The following is a 27277-nucleotide window of genomic DNA, read 5'->3' as shown; positions in this document are numbered from 1 at the left end:
CTTCCAATGGGAGTAGCCCTGCCCCCTCTTCTTCTCTCCTTCTCTTCACTGGGAGTAGCCCTGCGCCCTCTCTTCTTCTCTTCCACTGGGAGTAGCCCTGCCCCCTCTTCTTCTCTCCCGCAGCAAGAGCGACGTCATTGATATATATACAGAGAAAAGAGTTGGCCCGAGAATTGAACCCTGTGGTGCCCCCATAGACACTGCCAAGGTCCGGACAACATTCCCTGCAATTTGACACACTGAACTCTGTCTGCAAAGTAGTTGGTGAACCAGGCGAGGCAGTCATTCGAGAAACAACGCTATTGAGTCTGCCGATAAGAATGTGGTGATTGACAGAGTCGAAAGCCTTGGCCAGGTCGATGAAGACGACTGCACAGTACTGTCTTTTGTCGATGGCGGTTATGATATCGTTTAGGACCTTGAGCGTGGCTGAGGTGCACCCGTGACCGGTTCAGAAACCGGATTGCACAGCGGAGAAGGTACAGTGGGTTTCGAAATGGTCAGTGATCTGTTTATTAACTTGGCTTTCGAAGACTTTAGATGGGCAGGGCAGGATGGATACAGGTCTGTAACAGTTTGGGTCTAGGTTGTCACCCCCTTTGAAGAGGGGGATGACCGCGGCATCTTTCCAATCTTTAGGGATCTCAGACGATACGAAAGAGGTTGAACAGGCTGGTAATAGGGGTTGCGACAATGGCGGCAGATAGTTTCAGAAAGAGAGGGTCCAGATTGTCTAGCCCAGCTGATTTGTACGGGTCCAGGTTTTGCAGCTCTTTCAGAACATCAGCTGACTGGATTTGGGAGAAGGAGAAATGGGGAAGGCTTGGGCGAGTTGCTGTGGGGGGGTGCAGTGCTGTTGACCAGGGTAGGGGTAGCGAGGTGGAAAGCATGGCCAGCCGTAGAAAAATGCTTATTGAAATTCTCAATTATAGTGGATTTATCAGTGGGGACAGTGTTTCCTAGCCTCAGTGCAGTGGGCAGCTGGGAGGGGGTGCTCTTGTTCTCCATGGACTTTACACTGTCCCAAAACTTTGGAGTTAAAGCTACAGATTGCGAATTTCTGTTTGGAAAAGCTGGCCTTTGCTTTCCTAACTGATTGCTTGTCAGTTCCTGACTTCCCTGAGCAGTTGCATATCGCGGGGACTATTTGATGCTATTGCAGTCCGCCACAGGATATTTTAGTACTGGTCGAGGGCAGTCAGGTCTGTTCTTAGTTCTGCATTTTTTGAACGGGGCATGCTTATCTAAAATGGTGAGGAAATTACTTTTAAAGAATGACCAGGCATCCTCTACTGACGGGATGAAGTCAATATCCTTCCAGGTTACCCGGGTCAGGTTGATTAGAAAGGCCTGCTCGCAGAAGTGTTTTAGGGAGCGTTTGACAGTGATGAGGGGTGGTCGTTCGACCGCGGACTCGTAGCGGATACTGGCAATGAGGCAGTGATCGCTGAGATCCTGATTGAAAACTGCGGAGGTATATTTGGAGAGCAAGTTGGTCAGGATAATGTCTATGAGGGTGCCCATGTTTACGGATTTAGGGTTGTACCTGCTGGGTTACTTGATGATTTGTGTGAGATTGAAGGCATCTAGCTTAGATTGTAGGACTGCCGGGGTGTTAAGAATATCCCAGTTTAGGTCACTTAACAGAATGAACTCTAAAGCTAAATGGGGGGCGATCAATTCACAAATGGTGTCCAGCTGGGAGTGGAGGGGGGTTCGATAGCAGGCGGCAACAGTGAGAAACTTATTTCTGAAGAGGTTAATTTTTTTAATTAGAAGTTTAAACTGTTTGGGTATAGACCTGGAAAATATGACAGAACTTTGCAGGCTATCTCTGCAGTAGATTGCAACTCCTCCCCCTTTGGCAGTTCTATCTTGACGGAAAATGTTGTAGTTGGGTATGGAAATCTCAGAATTGTTGGTGGCCTTCCTAAGCCAGGATTCAGACACAGCAAGGACATCAGGGTTGGCGGAGTGTGCTAAAGCAGTGAGTAAAACAAACTTAGGGAGGAGGCTTCTGATGTTGACATGGATGAAACCAAGGCTTTTTTGATCACAGAAGTCAACAAATGCCTGGGGGCACGCAGGGCCTGGGTTTACCTCCACATCACCCGAGGAACAGAGGAGGAGTAGGATGAGGGTACGGCTAAAGGCTATCGAAACTGTTCGCCTAGAGTGTTGGGGACAAAGAATAAAAGAAGCAGATTTCTGGGCGTAGTAGAATAGATTCAGGGCATAATGTGCAGACAGGGGTATGGTGGGGTGCGGGTACAGCGGAGGTAAGCCCAGGCACTGAGTGATAAGAGACGTTGTATCTCTGGATGAGCTGGTTATAATGGGGCAGCAGGGTAGCCTAGTGGTTAGAGCGTTGGACTAGTAGGTTGCAAGTTCGAATCCCCGAGCTGACAAGGTACCAATCTGTCGTTCTGCCCCTGAACAGACAGTTAACCCACTGTTCCTAGGCCGTCATTGAAAATAAGAATTTGTTCTTAACTGACTTGCCTAGTTAAATAAAGGTAAAATAAAATGTTAAATGGGTAACAAAGGAGGTATCAGAGCTATAATAAGGTTGCATCTCTGGACATGCTGGTTGTAATGGGTGAGGTCACCGCATGTGTGGGGTGGGACAAAGGAGGTATCAGGGGTATAATGAGTGGAACTAGAGGCTCTGCAGTAAACTAAAACAATGATAACTAACCTAAACAACCGTATACAAGGCATATTGACATATGAGAGAGACATACAGCGAGGCATAAAGTAATAACAGGTGTTGATTTGGAGAGCTAGCTAAGACAACAACGGGTGAGACAACAACAGCTAATCAGCTAAAATGGTGATGAATGGGCCAGAGGGTCGGTTAACTACACACAGGGCCTGAGTTTGCGGCTGGGGCCGACAGATAAACAAAAAAATAAACAGAATGGAGTACCGTGATTAATGGACAGTCCAGAAGGCATCAGCTATGTAGCCAAGTGATCATAGTGTCCAGGGGACAGCAGTAGATGGAACAGGGAAGCAGTAGATGGAACAGGGAAGCCGTCGCTACTATGCTAGCACGCGGGCAACACAGTGTTTGAAGTTAGTAGCCCGGGGCTAGTAGAAGCGTCTGCTCCGACGGAGGCCGGTTGAAGGCACAGTGGATGGAGTATTCGTCGGCAGACCAGTCGTGGTGGTGCGGCGGGGCGCCGTGTCGACTAAGGATCCAAGCCAGATGGCGAAAGAGGTGTTATAGTAATTTAGTTTTCTAGCCGGGAGATGTGCCTAGCTCACGGCTAACTGGTGCTAGCTTCGGGGCAGGGGCGTTAGCCACTATAGCCACTCGGTAGCAGCGGTGATCCGGTGGATTCTAGCTGTGTTTGGGTGGAGTCCGGGTGAACAACTGAGTAGGCCGGGAGGTGGGCCTCAGATATAGCTTCGGTTCTGGGTAACTCAGTGGGTGCTAGCTAGCTGTGAAGATCAGGAGTAATAGTCCAGGGATTACGGCAGGAATCCGGCGTTGTAGTGGAGAGACAGTCCGTTACTGGCGAGTATTATCCAGGCTAAAAAACACACAAAAAAGGGCTGGCTAATGACTAAATAGCTTGTAGCTAATTAGCTGGTTAGCTTCTGATGGCTAGGTGGTTCTGGCTATAAGGTCTAGAAATAAAAAATAATAGCGGTTCCGTATCACATTGGGTGAGGCAGGTTACCGGAAGGTATAATTGAACTAAAATGCATTCGTTCTTCCACTGGGAGTGGCCTTAAGGCGTCGGCAAGCTCTAGTTCGGCTGGCGCCTAGCCGTACGAATGCGCTCGCATACTCCCTTAAAATAACATCCCTTGAAAAATGAGAAAACAGCGTCGTACTATTTGTCCATTTTGTGACGACGTAGCCACTTCAACAAAATAGTCAGAATTCATCTAATATAATTTTACATCTAAGATGTTTGGTGCAGTATTTATTTTTTATTTTTTTTTGCATTGAAAAATTCCTCTACCTCTCTACCCCTCTCTACCGCTTTCTTCCCGCTCTCTACCCCTCTCTACCGCTTTCTTCCACTCCCTAACCATTTCTTCAACTATCCCTCCCTACATCCTTTCTGCTCTGCCAGATAAAGCCCTTTCCTAGGGCTCAGAGTTTGTCCTGATCAGGCCACATGGTCAGGAGACACTCCTTGCTCTACTCCATCCACAGAACCACTTGTCATTTTTTTTATATAAATAGTTTTGAAACCATTAGGAACAGCTGGTTAATGACTGTTTCTCTGTCTCTCTTGATTACTCCCTGTAGATCGTAAGGATACGCGTATCAAGAAGATGTACAGCGGGTCGATGAAGATCACCAACCAGGTGTTTGAGGATACCTATGAAAACTCCAACAGCTCTGAGTACAGAGCGCTGGCCGAACAGGTCGTTAAACAGGTCAGAGAAAACCTTGGCCGTGTCCGAAATCTGTCTTGCCTGCTACTTTCTACACCGGCAATCTGTGTACTAATCCTACCGCATATTATTTAGAACAGGGATGGGCAACTCCAGTGCTGGTGCCTTCCCCCCCAGCCCTGTAGCTAACACACCCCCCCAGCCCTGTAGCTAACACACCTTCCCCCCAGCCCTGTAGCTAACACACCTTCCCCCAGACCTATAGCTAACACACCTTCCCCCCAGACCTATAGCTAACACACCTTCCCCCAGACCTGTAGCTAACACACCTTCCCCCCAGCCCTGTAGCTAACACACCTTTCCCCCAGCCCTGTAGCTAACACACCCCCCCCCAGCCCTGTAGCTAACACACCTCCCCCCAGCCCTGTAGCTAACACACCTTTCCCCCAGCCCTGTAGCTAACACACCTTTCCCCCAGCCCTGTAGCTAACACACCTTTCCCCCAGCCCTGTAGCTAACACACCTTTCCCCCAGCCCTGTAGCTAACACACCTTTCCCCTTTCCCCCAGCCCTGTAGCTAACACACCTTTCCCCCAGCCCTGTAGCTAACACACCTTTCCCCCCCAGCCCTGTAGCTAACACACCTTTCCCCCCCTTCCCCCAGCCCTGTAGCTAACACACCTTTCCCCCAGCCCTGTAGCTAACACACCTTTCCCCCCAGCCCTGTAGCTAACACACCTTTCCCCCGCCCTATAGCGAACACACCTTTCCCCCAGCCCTATAGCTAACACACCATTCCCTCCAGCCCTATAGCTAACACACCTTTCCCCCAGCCCTGTAGCTAACACACCTTTTCCCCCCAGCCCTGTAGCTAACACACCTTTCGCCACCCCACCCCTGTAGCTAACGCACCTTTCCCAATAGCTAACACACCTTTCCCTATAGCTAACGCACCTTTCCCTATAGCTAACGCACCTTTCCCTATAGCTAACGCACCTTTCCCTATAGCTAACGCACCTTTCCCTATAGCTAACGCACCTTTCCCTATAGCTAACGCACCTTTCCCTATAGCTAACGCACCTTTCCCTATAGCTAACGCACCAAATATCAACCACGTAGGCTCCTCCTACTGAGGAGAGCAACCACGTAGGCTCCTCCTACTGAGAGCAACCACGTAGGCTCCTCCTACTGAGGAGAGCAACCACGTAGGCTCCTCCTACTGAGGATACGTAATCTAATGTGCAATAGCATTTGCATCCCACCATTTGTTCATTTGGGTACAGCGAGGCCCCTTATCACATTAACAGCTGATTATCAAAACCACATACATCTGGAAAGACCTTTCTCCTCCTCAACAGTATGGTAATATAGTTCTATATATTTATAACAGAATTATAATTCTACTGAATGATGACATCCTGGCTCATAAAGATACAAATGTAGTATTTTTATTTCACATACTATAAAACGTTATTTTTTTCATACCCAGAATGCCTACGATTTAGAACACCAGCATTCTGGGTATTCAGACGCGGCTCTTCTTTCTCTCTGAATCCCAAGTGGCACACTATTCCCTTTACAGTGCACTGCTTTTGATTTGGGATCCTGAGTCCCAAGTGGCACACTATTCCCTTTACAGTGCACTGCTTTTGATTTGGGATGCTGAGTCCCAAGTGGCACACTATTCCCTTTACAGTGCACTGCTTTTGATTTGGGATACTGAGTCCCAAGTTGGCACACTATTCCCTTTACAGTGCACTGCTTTTGATTTGGGATGCTGAGTCCCAAGTGGCACACTATTCCCTTTACAGTGCACTGCTTTTGATTTGGGATACTGAGTCCCAAGTTGGCACACTATTCCCTTTACAGTGCACTGCTTTTGATTTGGGATGCTAAGTCCCAAGTGGCACACTATTCCCTTTACAGTGCACTGCTTTTGATTTGGGATGCTGAGTCCCAAGTGGCACACTATTCCCTTTACAGTGCACTGCTTTTGATTTGGGATCCTGAGTCCCAAGTGGCACACTATTCCCTTTACAGTGCACTGCTTTTGATTTGGGATGCTGAGTCCCAAGTGGCACACTATTCCCTTTACAGTGCACTGCTTTTGATTTGGGATGCTGAGTCCCAAGTGGCACACTATTCCCTTTACAGTGCACTGCTTTTGATTTGGGATGCTGAGTCCCAAGTGGCACACTATTCCCTTTACAGTGCACTGCTTTTGATTTGGGATGCAGCCACTGTCTTTCCACTACCGATAAGTACACTTCAAATAAGTCACTTAATAAATCAATCAATCAATTGTTTCTGAGGAAAATGAGTTGGGCAGCCAGATTCACACCCGATCATTCTAAATTAAAGAAATGTAATGATAATTTCAGTTAATTTAATTCCTGTGTTTTTGTTTTCATTTTTTCAGCTGAAAACACTCTACCACAAGATGCCCCAGCTGGCCAAGTACTATGTTGGCTCCAGCGTACAGGCCTTCAGGTACAGTAACTCAATGAGTGTGATCGCAGGCTGATAATCTACATGATCTTTCCACCATTGCATGCCTGTTTGATAATCCCCATGTAGTTTCTGTTTAAATCCCTAACAGAGCCGAGATGTACTACACCTTGGATGTTCTCCTTTCAAGATACAACATTGTTCTGTTATTTACCTTGTGGAACCATACCGCTGGTGTTTACCTTGTGGAACCATACCGCCGGTGTTTACCTTGTTACCTTGTGGAACCATACTGCCGGTGTTTACCTTGTTACCTTGTGGAACCACACCGCCGGTGTTTACCTTGTTACCTTGTGGAACCATACCGCTGGTGTTTACCTTGTGGAACCATATTGCCGGTGTTTACCTTGTTACCTTGTGGAACCATACTGCCGGTGTTTACCTTGTAGAACCATACTGCCGGTGTTTACCTTGTTACCTTGTGGAACCATACTGCCGGTGTTTACCTTGTGGAACCATACTGCCGGTGTTTACCTTGTGGAACCATACCGCCGGTGTTTACCTTGTTACCTTGTGGAACCACACCGCCGGTGTTTACCTTGTGGAACCATACTGCCTGTGTTTACCTTGTGGAACCATACTGCCTGTGTTTACCTTGTGGAACCACACCACCGGTGTTTACCTTGTGGAACCATACTGCCGGTGTTTACCTTGTGGAACCATACTGCCGGTGTTTACCTTGTGGAACCATACTGCCGGTGTTTACCTTGTTACCTTGTGGAACCATACCGCCGGTGTTTACCTTGTTACCTTGTGGAACCATACCGCCGGTGTTTACCTTGTTACCTTGTGGAACCACACCGCCGGTGTTTACCTTGTTACCTTGTGGAACCATACCGCTGGTGTTTACCTTGTGGAACCACACCGCCGGTGTTTACCTTGTTACCTTGTGGAACCATACCGCCGGTGTTTACCTTGTGGAACCATACTGCCGGTGTTTACCTTGTGGAACCATACCGCCGGTGTTTACCTTGTGGAACCATACCGCTGGTGTTTACCTTGTTACCTTGTGGAACCACACAGCCGGTGTTTACCTTGTGGAACCATACCGCTGGTGTTTACCTTGTTACCTTGTGGAACCATACCGCCGGTGTTTACCTTGTTACCTTGTGGAACCACACCGGGTGTTTACCTTGTTACCTTGTGGAACCACACCGCCGGTGTTTACCTTGTTACCTTGTGGAACCATACTGCCGGTGTTTACCTTGTGGAACCATACCGCCGTGTTTACCTTGTGGAACCATACCGCTGGTGTTTACCTTGTTACCTTGTGGAACCATACTGCCGGTGTTTACCTTGTGGAACCATACTGCCGGTGTTTACCTTGTGGAACCATACAGCCGGTGTTTACCTTGTTACCACACCGCCGGTGTTTACCTTGTTACCTTGTGGAACCACACCACCGGTGTTTACCTTGTGGAACCATACCGCCGGTGTTTACCTTGTGGAACCATACTGCCGGTGTTTACCTTGTGGAACCATACTGCCGGTGTTTACCTTGTGGAACCATACTGCCGGTGTTTACCTTGTGGAGCCATACTGCCGGTGTTTACCTTGTGGAACCATACTGCCGGTGTTTACCTTGTTACCTTGTGGAACCACACTGCCGGTGTTTACCTTGTGGAACCATACTGCCGGTGTTTACCTTGTGGAACCACACCGCCGGTGTTTACCTTGTGGAACCATACTGCCGGTGTTTACCTTGTGGAACCACACTGCCGGTGTTTACCTTGTTACCTTGTGGAACCATACTGCCGGTGTTTACCTTGTTACCTTGTGGAACCATACTGCCAGTGTTTACCTTGTGGAACCATACTGCCGGTGTTTACCTTGTTACCTTGTGGAACCATACTGCCGGTGTTTACCTTGTTACCTTGTGGAACCATACTGCCGGTGTTTACCTTGTTACCTTGTGGAACCATACTGCCGGTGTTTACCTTGGAGCCATACCTCCAGTGTTTACCTTGTTACCTTGTGGAACCATACTGCCGGTGTTTACCTTGTGGAACCATACTGCCGGTGTTTACCTTGTGGAGCCATACTGCCGGTGTTTACCTTGTGGAGCCATACTGACGGTGTTTACCTTGTGGAACCATACTGACGGTGTTTACCTTGTGGAACCATACTGCCGGTGTTTACCTTGTGGAACCATACTGCCGGTGTTTACCTTGTGGAACCATACTGCCGGTGTTTACCTTGTTACCTTGTGGAACCATACTGCCGGTGTTTACCTTGTAGAACCATACTGCCGGTGTTTACCTTGTGGAGCCACACCTCCGGTGTTTACCTTGTGGAACCACACCGCCGGTGTTTACCTTGTTACCTTGTGGAACCACACCGCCGGTGTTTACCTTGTTACCTTGTGGAACCATACCGCCGGTGTTTACCTTGTGGAACCATACTGCCGGTGTTTACCTTGTTACCTTGTAGAACCACACCGCCGGTGTTTACCTTGTGGAACCATACCGCTGGTGTTTACCTTGTGGAACCATACCACCGGTGTTTACCTTGTGGAACCACACCGCCGGTGTTTACCTTGTTACCTTGTGGAACCACACCGCCGGTGTTTACCTTGTTACCTTGTGGAACCATACTGCCGGTGTTTACCTTGTGGAGCCATACCGCTGGTGTTTACCTTGTGGAACCATACTGCCGGTGAGATATCTTGTTGAACTATAACGCCATGATTTACCTTCTTCCCGTCCCATTATGTCTGGTGAAAACAAAACACTGCTTTTCCACAGTAAGAACCTTATACCAACAGTCCAGCATGGTGGTGGTAGAGTGATGGTTTGCTACCTCAGAACCTGGACGACTTGCCTTATTAGAAGGAACCATGAATTCTGCTCTGTATCAGAGAGTTCTACAGGAGAATGTCAGGCTAACTGTCTGTGAGCTGAAGCACAGCTGGGTCATGCAGCAAGACAATGATCCAAAACACACAATGAAGTCTACTTGAAAATGGCTAAAAGGCAACAAATTGGCATGGCCTAGTCAAAGTCCAGACCTAATCCAAATTGAGATGTTGTGGCAGGACTTGAAACAAGCAGTTCCTACTTGAAAACCCAGAAATGTCGCCGCTGAGTTAAAGTAGTTCTCCATGGAAGAGTGGGCCGATATTCATCCACAGCGATGTGAGGGGCTGATCAACAACTACAGGAAGCATTTGGTTGCGGTCATTATAGCTAATGGTGTCGTGAAGCAAGGTGTTGGACATTCTAACTTATTCAACTGTAGATATTAGAATGAAACCCTTGAATAATGTTGGTTGTATGTGTGTGTGTGTTACAGTGAAGGCAGTGTTATAGCCTACTACCTGTCCGAGTTTGAAGTACCACGTGGTCAGGAAGCAGCGGTGGACAAGGCCATGTCCTCCATGGACAAGGTAGTGGATAAGGTGCAGAGGGGCTTGCAGAACAGCAGGCCTGGCAACGATCTGTTGTTTGAGGATGTCATGAACTCTGCTCTGGACTCTAGAATGTTCTCAGAGTCCTTCAGTGGTGAGTTCTGCTCTGTTCTTGTTCTGCTTGCGCCTGAGCTGATATCAGTTTGAGTAGAGAATTCCCTCAGTGAATGCTCTGAAAGTTTGGATGAGGAATTATGTGGCTCAATGTCTAAAATGTCAATGTATCTTACTGTTTCCTTGTGAATTACACTATATATACAAAAGTATGTGGACACCTCTTCAAATGAGGGGATTTTACTATTTCAGCCCCGACCGTTGCTGACGGGTATATAGAATCGAATACACAGCCATGCAATCTCCATAGACAAACATTGGCAGCAGAATGGCCAAAAGCTCAGTGACTTTTTTTCTTTCTTTTTTTACGTGGCACTGTCACAGGATGCCACCTTTCCAACAAGGCAGTTTGTCAAATTGCCCTGCTAGAACTGCCCCGGTCAACTGTAAGTGCTGTTATTGTGAAGTGGAAATATTCTAGGAGCAACAACGGCTCAGCCACGAGTCTGTCCTCGGTTGCAACACTCACTTCCCGAGTTCCAAACTGCCTCTGGAAGCAACGTCAGCACAATAACTGTTAGTCTGGAGCTTCATGAAATAGGTTTTCATGGCCCGAGCAGCCGCACACAAGCCTAAGATCACCATGAGCAATGCCAAGCGTCGGCCTTAGTGGTGTAGAGCTCACTGCCATTGGCCTCTGGAGCACTGGAAACACGTTCTCTGGAATGATGAATCACGCTTCACCATCTGGCACAGACAAATCTGGGTTTGGCGGATGCCAGGAGAAAGCTACCTGCCCCAATGCACAGTGCCCACTGTAAAGTTTGGTGGAGGAGGAATAATGTTCTGGGACTGTTTTTCATGGTTCGGCTCCTTAGATCCAGTGAAGGGAAACCTTAACACTACAGTATACAATGACATTCTAGATGAATCTGTGCTTCCAACTTTGTGGCAACAGTTTTGGGAAAGCCCTTTCCTGTTTCAGCATGACAATACCCCCGTGCACAAATTGAGGTCCATACAGAAATGGTTTGTCGAGATCGGTGTGGAAGAACTAGTGGAAAGCCTTCCCAGAAGAGTGGAGGCTGTTATAGCAGCAATGTTCCAACATCTCGTGGAAAACCTTCCCAGAAGAGTGGAGGCTGTTATGGCAGCAATGTTCCAACATCTAGTGGAAAGCCTTCCCAGAAGAGTGGAGGCTGTTATAGCAGCAATGTTCCAACATCTAGTGGAAAGCCTTCCCAGAAGAGTGGAGGCTGTTATGGCAGCAATGTTCCTACATCTAGTGGAAAGCCTTCCCAGAAGAGTAGAGGCTGTTATAGCAGCAAAGGGGGGGGGGACTAACTCCATATTTATGCCTGTGATTTTGGAATGAGATGTTTGCTGAGCAGGTGTCCACATACTTCCTCCTAGCATGTGAATAAGGACAAATCTGAAATGGCACCCTATTCCCTATGTAGTACATTTGGCCAGGACCATGTGTGGCTCTGGCCCAAAATAGTGCACTATATAGGTACTTGGGCACCATTTAGGACATGTTCTGAGTGTCAATGTCTCCTCAGAATACTACAGGTACTCAGAACACACCAGAGCAAATACGATTGTTCCAATCATGTCACCTGGTTTCCCCAATACTCCGTACCCGCCCAACACCTTCATCCAATGGCAGCTGAGAGCCGACCCTGGTCACGTGCTCAAACTGGACTTTGATACCTTCAACCTAGAGGAGGACTGTCGTAACGACTTTGTTAAGGTCTACGACTCCCTGGTGGCCATCGAGAGCCACGCCATGGAAGAGTGAGTCTGGTGTCTGTCTGCACTTTGTACGGGGGACTTACTCTTTCTAACAGCCTTGTGTTAGGAGACCTGCTCTAACAGCCTTGGGTTAGGAGACCTGCTCTAACAGCCTTGGGTTAGGAGACCTGCTATACCAGGCTGGTTAGGAGACCTGCTATACCAGGCTGGTTAGGAGACCTGCTATACCAGGCTGGTTAGGAGACCTGCTATACCAGGCTGGTTAGGAGACCTGCTATAACAGCCTTTGGTTAGGAGACCTGCTATAACAGCCTTTGGTTAGGAGACCTGCTATAACAGCCTTGGGTTAGGAGACCTGCTATAACAGCCTTGGGTTAGGAGACCTGCTATAACAGCCTTGGGTTAGGAGACCTGCTATAACAGCCTTGGGTTAGGAGACCTGCTATAACAGCCTTGGGTTAGGAGACCTGCTATAACAGCCTTGGGTTAGGAGACCTGCTATACCAGGCTGGTTAGGAGACCTGCTATAACAGCCTTGGATTAGGAGACCTGCTATACCAGGCTGGTTAGGAGACCTGGTATACCAGGCTGGTTAGGAGACCTGCTATAACAGGCTTTGGTTAGGAGACCTGCTATAACAGCCTTTGGTTAGGAGACCTGCTATAACAGCCTTGGGTTAGGAGACCTGCTATAACAGCCTTGGGTTAGGAGACCTGCTATAACAGCCTTGGGTTAGGAGACCTGCTATAACGGCCTTGGGTTAGGAGACCTGCTATAACGGTCTGTTGTCAGGGCACCTGCCCCGTGACAGCCTGTTGTCATAACTGGTCTGCATTCTGTGAAATGAGTTGGACCTTTTTTTTCTAATACCCCATAATGACTAGTTTCTTTTATTTAGACAAATACAGTCCCTGAGCACTTCTCTTCAGTTGGATGAGTTTAGATAAATTCCAAAGGTTGTGTGTGTGAAATGTAAGCCTCTCCCGAGCCCAGTGCTCTGGCCCTCTAGTGGTCAGATGTAGCATTACACAGGAAAAGGGTTTGAAGGCATAGCAACACATCATGTGAAATGTGCAGGGCCTCTGAGTCGAGCATCAACACAGGAATATTTACTTGTAGTGTACCTGAATAAGGACTTCATAACGCAGAGCATGAGCATTTGATTAATGCTTATGTCAACAATCACAAGACATTTTATTTTAAGATTCTTCTCTTTGTCAGGATTTGTGTGTACTACTCTCCTTTGTTTATAATATAAACATCTCCGTCAGGATTTGTGGCTACCACTCTCCCAGCTCCCCCCTGACCTTCCAGTCCTCCCGAAACGTGATGCTGGTAACCTTGGTAACTAACAACAAAAATAACTACCCAGGACTCAGAGCGCACATCTCTCAGATCCCCCGGAACAGCAAAGGTACTATAACACGGTCTACTACTACTAACCTACTTCCATTACTAACCTACTACTACTGCTACTAACCTACCACTAACCTACTTCCATTACTAACCTACTACTACTGCTACTAACCTACCACTAACCTACTTCCATTACTAACCTACTACTACTGCTACTAACCTACTACTGCTACTAACCTACCACTAACCTACTTCCATTACTAACCTACTACTACTGCTACTAACCTACCACTAACCTACTTCCATTACTAACCTACTACTACTACTACTAACCTACTACTACTACTACTACTACTAATAACCTACTTCCATTACTAACCTACTACTACTGCTACTAACCTACTACTACTAACCTGCTACTAACCTACTACTACTACTACTAACCTACTACTAACCTACTTCTACTACTAACCTACTTCTACTACTACTAACCACCTACTACTAACCTACTACTAACCTACTACTAACCTACTTCTACTACTAACCTACTTCTACTACTACTAACCACCTACTACTACTAACCTACTACTACTACTACTACTACTACTGTTGTACTACTACTACTACTACTACTACTACTACTGTTGTACTACTACTACTACTACTACTACTACTGTTGTACTACTACTACTACTACTACTACTGTTGTACTACTACTACTGTTGTACTACTACTGTTGTACTACTACTACTACTACTACTGCCACTACTACTACTACTGTTGTACTACTACTACTACTACTACTACTACTACTGTTGTACTACTACTACTACTACTACTACTACTACTACTACTACTACTACTGTTGTACTACTACTACTACTAACCTACTACTACTACTAACCTACTACTACTACTTCTACTAACCTACTACTACTACTACTACTACTACTACTACTAACCTACTACTACTACTACTAACCTACTGCTACTGTTGAACTACTACTACTAACCTACTACTACTAACCTACTACTACTGTTGTACTACTACTACTACTACTACTACTACTACTGTTGTACTACTACTACTACTAACCTACTACTACTACTACTAACCTACTATTACTACTACTAACATACTACTACTACTACTACTAACCTACTACTACTACTGTTGTACTACTACTACTACTACTGTTGTACTACTACTACTATTACTACTACTACTAACCTACTACTACTGTTGTACTACTACTACTACTACTGCTGTTGTACTACTACTATTACTACTACTACTGTTGTACTACTACTACTATTACTACTATTACTACTACTACTATTACTACTACTACTACTACTACTATTACTACTACTACTACTACTACTACTGTTGTACTACTACTACTACTACTGTTGTACTACTACTACTACTACTACTGCCACTACTACTACTACTGTTGTACTACTACTGCTACTACTACTACTACTACTGTTGTACTACTACTACTACTACTACTACTACTACTACTACTACTACTGTTGTTGTACTACTACTAACCTACTACTACTAACCTACTACTACTGTTGTACTACTACTACTACTACTGCTGTTGTACTACTACTACTACTACTACTGCTGTTGTACTACTACTATTACTACTACTACTGTTGTACTACTACTACTACTACTACTACTACTACTACTACTACTGTTGTACTACTACTACTACTACTGTTGTACTACTGTTGTACTACTACTACTACTACTACTACTACTACTACTACTACTACTGTTGTTGTACTACTACTAACCTGCTACTACTAACCTACTACTACTGCTGTAGTAATACTACTACTACTACTACTACTACTACTACTACTGTTGTACTACTACTACTGTTGTACTACTACTACTGTTGTACTACTACTACTACTACTGTTGTACTACTACTACTGTTGTACTACTACTACTGTTGTACTACTGTTGTACTACTACTACTACGACTACTGTTGTACTACTACTACTACTACTACTACTACTGTTGTACTACTACTAACCTTCTACTACTACTACTACTACTCCTACTACTACTACTACTACTAACCTACAAACCTACTACTACTACTAACCTACTACTACTACCTACTATTACTACTACTGTTGTACTACTACTACTAACCTGCTACTACAGTACTATTACTACTACAACCTACTACTACTACTACTACAGTACTATTACTAGTACTACTGCTACTACAGTACTACTACTAACCTACTACTGCTGCTACTACAGTAGTACAACTACTAACCTACTACTACTACTAACCTACTACTACTAACGTACTACTATTATTAACCTACTACTACTACTACTACTACTACTACTAACCTACTACTACTACTACTAACCTACTACTACTACTAACCTACTACTGCTATTACAGTACTACTACTAACCTACTACTGCTATTACAGTACTACTACTAACCTACTACTACTACTACTACTACTAACCTACTACTGCTATTACAGTACTACTACTAACCTACTACTACTACTACTAACCTACTACTGCTATTACAGTACTACTACTAACCTACTACTACTACTGCTATTACAGTACTACTACTAACCTACTACTACTACTACTACTAACCTACTACTGCTATTACAGTACTACTACTCACCTACTGCTAGAGTTTTTCCTGGTTAAGTCACATGGTGAGGAATCGTCTGGCCCTTATCTACTATTTAAACATGTTTGATTTGTCTGTGGTGATCATCTGTGATTTGTTTTTAGAGCTGGCATGTGGTGGCCAGCTATCAGGAGAGACGGGGCTTTTCACATCCCCAAACTACCCCAACTACTATGCTCCCAACACCAAATGTGAATGGGATATACAGGTGAGGAAGTGTTTTATACTGTACTGGGGTTACAACATAGTGGAGTGTTTTATACTGTACTGGGGTTACAACATAGTGGAGTGTTTTATACTGTACTGGGGTTACAACATAGTGATGTGTTTTATACTGTACTGGGGTTACAACATAGTGGAGTGTTTTATACTGTACTGGGGTTACAACATAGTGATGTGTTTTATACTGTACTGGGGTTACAACATAGTGGAGTGTTTTATACTGTACTGGGGTTACAACATAGTGGAGTGTTTTATACTGGGGTTACAACATAGTGGAGTGTTTTATACTGGGGTTACAACATAGTGAAGTGTTTTATACTGGGGTTACAACATAGTGGAGTGTTTTATACTGTACTGGGGTTACAACATAGTGAAGTGTTTTATACTGTACTGGGGTTACAACATAGTGGAGTGTTTTATACTGTACTGGGGTTACAACATAGTGGAGTGTTTTATACTGTACTGGGGTTACAACATAGTGGAGTGTTTTATACTGTACTGGGGTTACAACATAGTGAAGTGTTTTATACTGTACTGGGGTTACAACATAGTGGAGTGTTTTATACTGTACTGGGGTTACAACATAGTGGAGTGTTTTATACTGGGGTTACAACATAGTGGAGTGTTTTATACTGGGGTTACAACATAGTGGAGTGTTTTATACTGGGGTTACAACATAGTGGAGTGTTTTATACTGGGGTTACAACATAGTGGAGTGTTTTATACTGGGGTTACAACATAGTGAAGTGTGTTATACAGTACTGGGGTTACAAAATAGTGAAGTGTTTTATACTGTACTGGGGTTACAACATAGTGACGTGTTTTATACTGGGTTACAACATAGTGACGTGTTTTATACTGGGTTACAACATAGTGAAGTGTTTTTATACTGGGGTTACAACATAGTGAAGTGTTTTATACAGTACTGGGGTTACAACATAGTGACGTGTTTTATACTGGGTTACAACATAGTGAAGTGTGTTATACTGGGGTTACAACATAGTGAAGTGTTTTATACTGGGGTTACAACATAGTGGAGTGTTTTATACTGTACTGGGGTTACAACATAGTGAAGTGGTTTATACTGTACTGGGGTTATAACATAGTGAAGTGTTTGACTGATTTATTTGATAATCTAATAATCAGATATTGAGGCCTTCAGATTTTATATATTGGCTGATAGAGGTTTTGTATCAGGCTAAGTGTGTGTATAATGTTTGACTGAACTATGCCCCCCCCCCCCCAGGTCCCTGCTGGTAAGTCAGTGAAGGTCAAGTTCAGTACCTTCCTGTTATCAGAGTTGGGTCAGGAGAACACGAAGGAGTGTAACAAGGACTATGTAGAGATCAACAACAAGAGGTGAGATGTTTGAGAAGCACTTCCCCCTACTGTATTACCTCACCCTGCACCTCCCCTACTGTATTACCTCACCCTGCACCTCCCCTACTGTATTACCTCACCCTGCACCTCCCCCTACTGTATTACCTCCCCTGCACCTCCCCTACTGTATTACCTCACCCTGCACCTCCCCCTACTGTATTACCTCCCCTGCACCTCCCCTACTGTATTACCTCACCCTGCACCTCCCCTACTGTATTACCTCACACTGCACCTCCCCCTACTGTATTACCTCACCCTGCACCTCCCCTACTGTATTACCTCACCCTGCACCTCCCCTACTGTATTACCTCACCCTGCACCTCCCCTACTGTATTACCTCACCCTGCACCTCCCCTACTGTATTACCTCACCCTGTACCTCCCCTACTGTATTACCTCACCCTGTACCTCCCCTACTGTATTACCTCACCCTGTACCTCCCCTACTGTATTACCTCACCCTGCACCTCCCCTACTGTATTACCTCACCCTGCACCTCCCCTACTGTATTACCTCACCCTGCACCTCCCCTACTGTATTACCTCACCCTGCACCTCCCCTACTGTATTACCTCACCCTGCACCTCCCCCTACTGTATTACCTCACCCTGCACCTCCCCTACTGTATTACCTCACCCTGCACCTCCCCCTACTGTATTACCTCACCCTGCACCTCCCCTACTGTATTACCTCACCCTGTACCTCCCCCTACTGTATTACCTCACCCTGTACCTCCCCTACTGTATTACCTCACCCTGTACCTCCCCCTACTGTATTACCTCACCCTGCACCTCCCCTACTGTATTACCTCACCCTGCACCTCCCCTACTGTATTACCTCACCCTGCACCTCCCTACTGTATTACCTCACCCTGCACCTCCCCTACTGTATTACCTCACCCTGCACCTCCCCTACTGTATTACCTCACCCTGCACCTCCCCCTACTGTATTACCTCACCCTGCTGTATTACCTCCCCCTGCACCTCCCCCTACTGTATTACCTCACCCTGCACCTCCCCTACTGTATTACCTCATGCTAACACCACTCCCCTACTGTATTACCTCACCCTGCACCTCCCCTGCTGTATTACCTCACCCTGCACCTCCCCTACTGTATTACCTCACCCTGCACCTCCCCTACTGTATTACCTCACCCTGCACCTCCCCCTACTGTATTACCTCCCCTGCACCTCCCCTACTGTATTACCTCACCCTGCACCTCCCCTACTGTATTACCTCACCCTGCACCTCCCCCTACTGTATTACCTCCCCTGCACCTCCCCCTACTGTATTACCTCCCCTGCACCTCCCCTACTGTATTACCTCACCCTGCACCTCCCCTACTGTATTACCTCACCCTGCACCTCCCCTACTGTATTACCTCCCCTGCACCCCCCCTACTGTATTACCTCACCCTGCACCTCCCCCTACTGTATTACCTCACCCTGCACCTCCCCTACTGTATTACCTCCCCTGCACCTCCCCCTACTGTATTACCTCACCCTGCACCTCCCCTGCTGTATTACCTCACCCTGCACCTCCCCTACTGTATTACCTCACCCTGCACCTCCCCTACTGTATTACCTCACCCTGCACCTCCCTACTGTATTACCTCACCCTGCACCTCCCCTACTGTATTACCTCCCTACTGTATTACCTCACCCTGCACCTCCCCCTACTGTATTACCTCACCCTGCACCTCCCCTACTGTATTACCTCACCCTGCACCTCCCCTACTGTATTACCTCCCCTGCACCTCCCCTACTGTATTACCTCACCCTGCACCTCCCCTGCTGTATTACCTCACCCTGCACCTCCCCTGCTGTATTACCTCACCCTGCACCTCCCCTACTGTATTACCTCACCCTGCACCTCCCCTGCTGTATTACCTCACCCTGCACCTCCCCCTACTGTATTACCTCACCCTGCACCTCCCTACTGTATTACCTCACCCTGCACCTCCCCTACTGTATTACCTCACCCTGCACCTCCCCTACTGTATTACCTCCCCCCCTGCACCTCCCCCTACAGTATTACCTCACCCTGCACCTCCCCTACTGTATTACCTCCCCTGCACCTCCCCTACTGTATTACCTCCCCTGCACCTCCCCTACTGTATTACCTCCCCTGCACCTCCCCTACTGTATTACCTCACCCTGCACCTCCCCCTACTGTATTACCTCCCCTGCACCTCCCCTACTGTATTACCTCACCCTGCACCTCCCTACTGTATTACCTCACCCTGCACCTCCCCCTACTGTATTACCTCCCCCTGCACCTCCCCTACTGTATTACCTCACCCTGCACCTCCCCTGCTGTATTACCTCACCCTGCACCTCCCTACTGTATTACCTCACCCTGCACCTCCCCTACTGTATTACCTCACCCTGCACCTCCCCTACTGTATTACCTCCCCTACTGTATTACCTCACCCTGCACCTCCCCTACTGTATTACCTCACCCTGCACCTCCCCCTACTGTATTACCTCACCCTGCACCTCCCCCTACTGTATTACCTCCCCTGCACCTCCCTACTGTATTACCTCACCCTGCACCTCCCCTGCTGTATTACCTCACCCTGCACCTCCCCTGCTGTATTACCTCACCCTGCACCTCCCCTACTGTATTACCTCACCCTGCACCTCCCCTACTGTATTACCTCACCCTGCACCTCCCCTACTGTATTACCTCACCCTGCACCTCCCCTACTGTATTACCTCACCCTGCACCTCCCCTACTGTATTACCTCACCCTGCACCTCCCCTGCTGTATTACCTCACCCTGCACCTCCCCTGCTGTATTACCTCACCCTGCACCTCCCCTACTGTATTACCTCACCCTGCACCTCCCCTACTGTATTACCTCACCCTGCACCTCCCCTACTGTATTACCTCACCCTGCACCTCCCCCTACTGTATTACCTCACCCTGCACCTCCCCCTACTGTATTACCTCACCCTGCACCTCCCCATTCACTCACCCTCCTTCCAGACAGGACAATGGCAACAACAAACAAAACAAGATATACACACACAGCATGATCAGCTAGCTTAATGTGAATTGTAATAATCTAGCCAGCCAGCTGGTTTAACAGGCAAAAATAACCTAAAACGAATGTTATGCAAGGTACCTGCCTCTAGAAATAATTCAGACCCCTTTTCAAATGTTGTGTCTGAAAGCCTGAATTTAAAATGGATTAAATTGTGATTTGTTTTTTTTTGTCACAATACCTCATCATGTGGAAGTGGAAGTATGTTTTAACACATTTTTTACTGGTTTGATTCAATAAGTATTCACCCCCTTTTCTATGGCAAGCCTGAATAAGTTCAGGAGTGAAAATGAACTCAGGTTGCATGGACTCACTGTGTGTGCAATAATAGTGTTGAACATGATTTTTTGAATGACTACCTCATCTCTGTACCCCACACACACACACATATATAATTATCTGAAAGGTCCCTCAGTTGAGCAGTGAATTTCAAACACCGATTCAACCACAAAGACCAGGGAGGTTCCAATGCCTCACAAAGAAGGGCACCTATTGGTAGATGGGTAAAACATTTTGGTAGTTAGGAGCTTTATGGGCCTGGTTCCTCGGCAACTGGCCTGCTTCATGGGCCTGGTTCCTCGGCAACTGGCCTGCTTTATGGGCCTGGTTCCTCGGCCACTGGCCTGCTTTATGGGCCTGGTTCCTCGGCCACTGGCCTGCTTTATGGGCCTGGTTCCTCGGCCACTGGCCTGCTTTATGGGCCTGGTTCCTCGGCCACTGGCCTGCTTTATGGGCCTGGTTCCTCGGCCACTGGCCTGCTTTATGGGCCTGGTTCCTCGGCCACTGGCCTGCTTTATGGGCCTGGTTCCTCGGCCACTGGCCTGCTTTATCAGGAACTGAAGCTAGACTGTTACCTTTTGCGTCTCTCCTTAGGAACATTCATATTCTACAATAACATGTTTGAACAGAATATAAACTTTCTGCACTTCCCCTTTTCTCCATGCCCCTCGGTCCCTTTACATGTCCCTTGGTCACTTTACATGTCCCTCGGTCACTTTACATGTCCCTCGGTCCCTTTACATGTCCCTCGGTCACTTTACATGTCCCTTGGTCACTTTCCATGTCACGTTCCATGTCCCTCGGTCCCTTTCCATGTCCCTCGGTCTCTTTCCATGTCCCTCGGCCCCTTTCCATGTCCCTCGGTCACTTTACATGTCCCTTTCCTTGTCCCTTGGTCACTTTCCTTGTCCCTTTCCTTGTCCCTTTCCATGTCCCCAGTCCCTTTCCATGTCCCTCAGTCACTTTCCATGTCCCTCAGTCACTTTCCATGTCCCTTTCCATGTCCCTCTTCATGTCCCTTTCTATGTCCCTCTTCATGTCCCTTTCCATGTCCCTCGGTCCCTTTCCATGCCCCTCAGTCCCTTTCCATGCCCCTCAGTCCCTTTCCATGCCCCTCAGTCCCTTTCCATGCCCCTCAGTCCCCATTTCCCTTTCCATGCCCCTCAGTCCCTTTCCATGCCCCTCAGTCCCTTTCCATGCCCCTCAGTCCCTTTCCATGCCCCTCAGTCCCTTTCCATGTCCCTTTTCATGTCCCTTTCCATGTCCCTCGGTCCCTTTCCATGTCCCTCGGTCCCTTTCCATGTCCCTCGGTCCCTTTCCATGTCCCTCGGTCACTTTCCATGTCACTTTCCATGTCCCTCGGTCACTTTCCATGTCCCTCGGTCACTTTCCATGTCACTTTCCATGTCCTTATTGTAACGTGTCTGTATCAGGTATCGTGGAGAGTTGACCTGTTATCGTAACGTGTCTGTATCGTGGAGAGTTGACCTCTTATTGTAACGTGTCTGTCTCAGGTATTGTGGAGAGTTGACCTGTTATCGTAACGTGTCTGTCTCAGGTATTGTGGAGAACCTCCAACCAGTCCTGTTGTAACCAGTGACACTAACACCATGAAGGTAGTCTTTTACTCCGACGCCTCGTATGTAGACAGAGGATTCAACGCCACGTACGAGACCTTCGAATCCACAGACCGTAAGTAGAAATCTTGATTGTTCATCAAATCATATTAAGCACTTGGCTCATTGCACAATACAAGACAAGTGATGACCTGAGCATTCACTGACCTGTCCCTGGCCAGTCATATTGCCCAGGTGTTAATGAACTGGCCAGTCATATTGGCCAGGTGTTAATGAACTGGCCAGGTGTTAATGAACCAGCCAGTCATATAGGAGAGGTGTTAATGAACTGGCCAGTCATATTGGAGAGGTGTTAATGAACTGGCCAGTCATATTGGGCAGGTGTTAATGAACTGGCCAGGAGTTAATGAACTGGCCAGTCATATTGGTCAGGTGTTAATGAACCGGCCAGTCATATTGGAGAGGTGTTAATGAACCGGCCAGTCATATAGGAGAGGTGTTAATGAACCGGCCAGTCATATTGGAGAGGTGTTAATGAACCGGCCAGTCATATTGGCCAGGTGTTAATGAACCGGCCAGTCATATTGGCCAGGTGTTAATGAACCGGCCAGTCATATTGGCCAGGTGTTAATGAACTGGCCAGTCATATTGGGGAGGTGTTAATGAACCGGCCAGTCATATAGGAGAGGTGTTCATGAACCGGCCAGTCATATAGGAGAGGTGTTAATGAACTGGCCAGGTGTTAATGAACTGGCCAGTCATATTGGAGAGGTGTTAATGAACCGGCCAGTCATATTGGAGAGGTGTGAATGAACTGGCCAGTCATATTGGGCAGGTGTTAATGAACTGGCTAGTCATATAGGAGAGGTGTTAATGAACTGGCCAGTCATATTGGGCAGGTGTTAATGAACTGGCCAGGTGTTAATGAACTGGCCAGTCATATTGGGCAGGTGTTAATGAACTGGCCAGGTGTTAATGAACTGGCCAGTCATATTGGGCAGGTGTTAATGAACTGGCTAGTCATATAGGAGAGGTGTTAATGAACTGGCCAGTCATATTGGGCAGGTGTTAATGAACTGGCCAGGTGTTAATGAACTGGCCAGTCATATTGGGCAGGTGTTAATGAACTGGCCAGGTGTTAATGAACTGGCCAGTCATATTGGGCAGGTGTTAATGAACTGGCCAGGTGTTAATGAACTGGCCAGTCATATTGGTCAGGTGTTAATGAACTGGCCAGTCATATTGGTCAGGTGTTAATAACCGGCCAGTCATATTGGTCAGGTGTTCATGAACTGGCCAGTCATATTGGCCAGGTGTTAATGAACTGGCCAGGTGTTCATGAACCGGCCAGTCATATAGGAGAGGTGTTAATGAACTGGCCAGGTGTTAATGAACCGGAGAGGTGTTTTAATGAACTGGCCAGTCATATTGGAGAGGTGTTAATGAACCGGCCAGGTGTTAATGAACCGGCCAGTCATATAGGAGAGGTGTTAATGAACCGGCCAGTCATATAGGAGAGGTGTTAATGAACTGGCCAGGTTTTAATGAACTGGCCAGTCATATAGGAGAGATGTTAATGAACTGGCCAGTCATATAGGAGAGGTGTTAATGAACTGGCCAGTCATATTGGAGAGATGTTAATGAACCGGCCAGTCATATTGGAGAGGTGTTAATGAACCGGCCAGTCATATTGGAGAGGTGTTCATGAACTGGCCAGTCATATTGGCCAGGTGTTAATGAACTGGCCAGGTGGTCATGAACCGGCCAGTCATATAGGAGAGTTGTTAATTAACTGACCAGGTGTTAATGAACCGGAGAGGTGTTTTAATGAACTGGCCAGTCATATTGGAGAGGTGTTAATGAACTGGCCAGGTGTTAATGAACCGGCCAGGTGTTAATGAACCGGCCAGTCATATAGGAGAGGTGTTAATGAACTGGCCAGGTTTTAATGAACTGGCCAGTCATATAGGAGAGGTGTTAATGAACCGGCCAGTCATATAGGAGAGGTGTTAATGAACTGGCCAGTCATATAGGAGAGGTGTTAATGAACCGGCCAGTCATATTGGAGAGGTGTTAATGAACCGGCCAGTCATATAGGAGAGGTGTTAATGAACCGGCCAGTCATATTGGAGAGGTGTTAATGAACCGGCCAGTCATATTGGCCAGGTGTTAATGAACTGGCCAGTCATATTGGAGAGGTGTTAATGAACCGGACAGTCATATAGGAGAGGTGTTAATGAACCGGCCAGTCATATTGGCCAGGTGTTAAAGAACTGGCCAGGTGTTAATGAACCGGCCAGTCATATAGGAGAGGGGTGTTAATGAACTGGCCAGTCATATAGGAGAGGTGTTAATGAACCGGCCAGTCATATTGGCCAGGTGTTAAAGAACTGGCCAGGTGTTAATGAACCGGCCAGTCATATAGGAGAGGGGTGTTAATGAACTGGCCAGTCATATAGGAGAGGTGTTAATGAACCGGCCAGTCATATTGGAAAGGTGTTAATAGAACTGGCCAGGTGTTAATGAACCGGCCAGTCATATAGGAGAGGTGTTAATGAACTGGCCAGTCATATAGGAGAGGTGTTAATGAACCGGCCAGTCATATAGGAGAGGTGTTAATGAACCGGCCAGTCATATAGGAGAGGTGTTAATGAACTGGCCAGGTGTTAATGAACCGGCCAGTCATATAGGAGAGGTGTTAATGAACCGGCCAGTCATATAGGAGAGGTGTTAATGAACTGGCCAGGTATTAATGAGGTGAGCCTCAGTGCAGCATATTGGTTTTCCTTTAGCTGACTCCTCCCCCTCCTGCCTTTCCATCCCCAGCCTGTCCTAACAAGTTTCAGTGCAGCATATTGGTTTTCCTTTAGCTGACTCCTCCCCCTCCTGCCTTTCCATCCCCAGCCTGTCCTAACAAGTTTCAGTGCAACAATCAGCGTTGTGTCAAGGCACATCTGAAGTGTGACGGCTGGAACGACTGTGGAGATATGAGCGACGAGATCAAATGCAGTGAGTTCTAACAAACTTATTGATTTTTGTCTGGAGAAAACTTTAACGGATATTAGATGGATTAATACTAATGATTGTTGTTTAACGTGTGTGTGTGTGTGTGTGTGTGTGTGTGTGTGCGCGCACTCGCTCGCAGAGTGTGATTCCACTCAGATCAGCTGTAAGAACGGCCTGTGTAAGCCCCAGTTCTGGGAGTGTGATGGAGTGAACGACTGTGGAGATGACACTGATGAGCAGAACTGTGGTAGGTTTCACAGGGCTGTCGTCTGACGCCTCAGGCCTGTTGACAGATGGAACAGTTCAGTCATGTGGACACACATTCAGTTACTTTCAGGTGCAGTGTAGCAAAAAGTAAAGCTGTGATTGAAAGATATATATATATATCCAGCGTGTTTTATCATGTCTCCTCAGGTGCTTGTAAAGTGGGGGAGCTGACATGTCAGAACGGAAAGTGTGTGTCGGAGAAGAAACGCTGTGACAAGAAGGATGACTGTGGCGACGGGTCAGACGAGAGCGACTGTGGACGAAGTGAGGAGACCTTTCTCTCTGTCGATCAAAATGTTTTTTACACAGAATGTTTTTACAGGTGGATGCAGCCTGAGAACGGATCGGTTGTGTTTCACAGAGCGTATCAGTTCTCTTTTTTTAATCGCAGTAGTATAACCGCGTTGTTGAGGAAGAGCTCGTAAGCATTTAAAAGTACTGGTTTTTTTTTTCATCTGCTGTATCCTGTGCACGTCACGAATAAACACCGATTTTATTTTAAAGTTAATGGGGTTCTGACTCCACCTAGAAGCGAATGGGGTTCTGACTCCACCTAAAGTTAATGGGGGTTCTGACTCCACCTAAAGTTAATGGGGTTCTGACTCCACCTAAAGTTAATGGGGTTCTGACTCCACCTAAAGTTAATGGGGTTCTGACTCCACCTAAAGTTAATGGGGGTTCTGACTCCACCTAAAGTTAATGGGGGTTCTGACTCCACCTAAAGTTAATGGGGTTCTGACTCCACCTAAAGTTAATGGGGGTTCTGACTCCACCTAAAGTTAATGGGGTTCTGACTCCACCTAAAGTTAATGGGGTTCTGACTCCACCTAGAAGCGAATGGGGGTTCTGACTCCACCTAAAGTTAATGGGGGTTCTGACTCCACCTAAAGTTAATGGGGGTTCTGACTCCACCTAAAGTTAATGGGGTTCTGACTCCACCTAAAGTTAATGGGGTTCTGACTCCACCTAAAGTTAATGGGGTTCTGACTCCACCTAGAAGCGAATGGGGTTTTGACTCCACCTAAAGTTAATGTGGTATTTCCCTCCTCTCCCCAGTTATGAATAATGTGCAGTGTTCTGACTCCACCTATAAGTGTGAGAACAACAAGTGTACCAACAAGGAGAACCCTGAGTGTGATGGAACACCTGACTGTGAGGACAAATCAGATGAGGCCAACTGTGGTAAGACACTCCCTCTGTCCCTTCATCACACCATGGTTCACACAATGATCAGTCATTATATTCTATGGTCCAATACACCATGGTTCACATAATGATCAGTCATTATATTCTATGGTCCAATACACCATGGTTCACACACAATGAGCTGTAACTGTTTAATTACAGATTTATAAACATAGTTTTA

At 46.8% G+C, this 27277-nt stretch overlaps 1 protein-coding gene across 2 annotated transcripts in view; it reads left to right on the top strand.

Moving 5' to 3' along the window:
• The window catches only part of st14a (ST14 transmembrane serine protease matriptase a), a 69390-nt gene that overhangs the window by 33437 nt on the left and 8676 nt on the right, over nucleotides 1–27277 (top strand). For both annotated transcript variants that reach the window (XM_042297762.1, XM_042297763.1), the window contains exons 3-14: nucleotides 4271–4401; nucleotides 6779–6849; nucleotides 10159–10367; nucleotides 11890–12124; nucleotides 13354–13496; nucleotides 16240–16343; nucleotides 17604–17716; nucleotides 22620–22753; nucleotides 25543–25647; nucleotides 25784–25891; nucleotides 26059–26175; nucleotides 26968–27093. In XM_042297762.1, the coding sequence (XP_042153696.1) occupies nucleotides 4271–4401; nucleotides 6779–6849; nucleotides 10159–10367; nucleotides 11890–12124; nucleotides 13354–13496; nucleotides 16240–16343; nucleotides 17604–17716; nucleotides 22620–22753; nucleotides 25543–25647; nucleotides 25784–25891; nucleotides 26059–26175; nucleotides 26968–27093 (1596 nt within the window). The remainder of the gene's footprint in view (nucleotides 1–4270; nucleotides 4402–6778; nucleotides 6850–10158; nucleotides 10368–11889; nucleotides 12125–13353; nucleotides 13497–16239; nucleotides 16344–17603; nucleotides 17717–22619; nucleotides 22754–25542; nucleotides 25648–25783; nucleotides 25892–26058; nucleotides 26176–26967; nucleotides 27094–27277) is intronic.

This window comes from Oncorhynchus tshawytscha, linkage group LG14 (genome assembly GCF_018296145.1).
Source record: "Oncorhynchus tshawytscha isolate Ot180627B linkage group LG14, Otsh_v2.0, whole genome shotgun sequence".
Lineage (NCBI taxonomy): Eukaryota > Metazoa > Chordata > Actinopteri > Salmoniformes > Salmonidae > Oncorhynchus > Oncorhynchus tshawytscha.
The sequence above is the reverse complement of the archived record's forward strand: the minus strand, read 5'-3'. Positions and strand labels throughout refer to the sequence as shown.